Source organism: Tupaia chinensis, unplaced genomic scaffold, assembly GCF_000334495.1.
Source record: "Tupaia chinensis unplaced genomic scaffold, TupChi_1.0 Scaffold143620_1, whole genome shotgun sequence".
NCBI classification, from domain to species: domain Eukaryota; kingdom Metazoa; phylum Chordata; class Mammalia; order Scandentia; family Tupaiidae; genus Tupaia; species Tupaia belangeri.
The window spans coordinates 140,520-141,800 of record NW_006203468.1 but is presented as its reverse complement, the minus strand read 5'-3'; the positions used below and the strand labels follow the sequence as shown (position 1 = coordinate 141,800).

At 56.5% G+C, this 1,281-nt stretch overlaps 1 protein-coding gene across 1 annotated transcript in view; it reads left to right on the top strand.

The window, feature by feature from the left end:
- Positions 1-1,281, top strand: part of LOC102499020 (transcription intermediary factor 1-beta-like) — a 15,018-nt gene that overhangs the window by 13,394 nt on the left and 343 nt on the right. Inside the window, 2 exon segments of the mRNA XM_014582477.1 lie at positions 84-990; positions 992-1,214. Of these exon segments, the coding sequence (XP_014437963.1) occupies positions 84-990; positions 992-1,214 (1,130 nt within the window).

The window sequence follows — 1,281 nt, the reverse complement described above, 5'->3', positions numbered from 1 at the left end:
TGGGGTGTGTTTTGCTTTTCCATCCCTTCAACATGGCTTCTGAGGGAGGTGTTACTCGTAAAGGTCCCCAGAAACCATGCCAGGCTGCGGAACTTGACTCGCCGGGTGTGCGCGTCTGCTCGCTCTTGCCCTCTGTGCGTGTGTGCGCCGGGGCCAGCCAAGTCTCGAGATGGTGAGCGCACAGTCTATTGCAACGTGTACAAGCATGAACCCCTCGTGCTGTTTTGTGAGAGCTGTGACATTTTCACCTGCCGGGACTGCCAGTTTAATGTCCACAAAGATTACCAGTACCAGTTCCTGGAGGATGTGGTGAGGAACCAGTGCAAACTCCTGGCCTTCCTGGTGAAGCGCCTTGGGGACAAAAATGCCACCCTGCAGAAGAACATCAAGGAGGTCCGCAGCTCGATCCACCAGGTGTCTGATGTGCAGAAGCGTGTGCAGGTGGATGTCAAGATGGCCATTTTGCAGATCATGAAGGAGCTGAATAAGCGAGGCCGCGTGCTGGTCAATGATGTCCAGAAGGTGACGGAGAGGCAACAGGAGCGCCTGGAGCGCCAGCACTGGACCATGACCAAGATTCAAAAGCACCAGGAGCACATCCTGTGCTTTGCCTCTTGGACTCTGGAGAGTGACAACAACACAGCACTGCTGCTGTCCAAGAAATTGATTTACTTCCAGCTGCATCGGGCTCTCAAGATGATTGTGGATTTTATTGAGCCACATGGTGAGATGAAGTTTCAGTGGGACCTCAACACTTGGACCAAGAGCGCAGAGGTGTTTGGCAAAATTGTGGCAGAGCGTCTTGGCACCAACTCAGCAGGCCCTGCACCCATGGCCCCTCCAAGAGTCCCAGGACCTCTGAGCAAGCAGGGGTCTGGAAGCAGCCAGTCCATGGATGTGCAAGAAGGCTATGGCTTCGAGTCAGGTGATTTTTACACAAGTGCAGAGCCCCATGCTTCAGGCGTGAAGCAGTCCCGCTCAGGTGAGGACAGAGATGACCAGCCTCACGCGCAAGGTGCGACGTGTGAGCCTCAAATGCCTGGAACTGGACTTTACAGCTGACAGCCAGTCACCCATCTTCAAGGTCTTTTTAGGCTGCACTACTGAAGATTACAACGGAGCGGGGGGGGGCCCTGCCGCTGCAGCTGCTGGCCAGCCTGGGACTGCACCCCCAGGGACACCTGGTGCCTTGCCCCTGCCTGGCATGGCCCTGCGTAGGGTGCTCTGGGGTCACAATGCGGGGGCGCCACCCGGTGGCCCACTGTCGCCCCTTTTCTTACG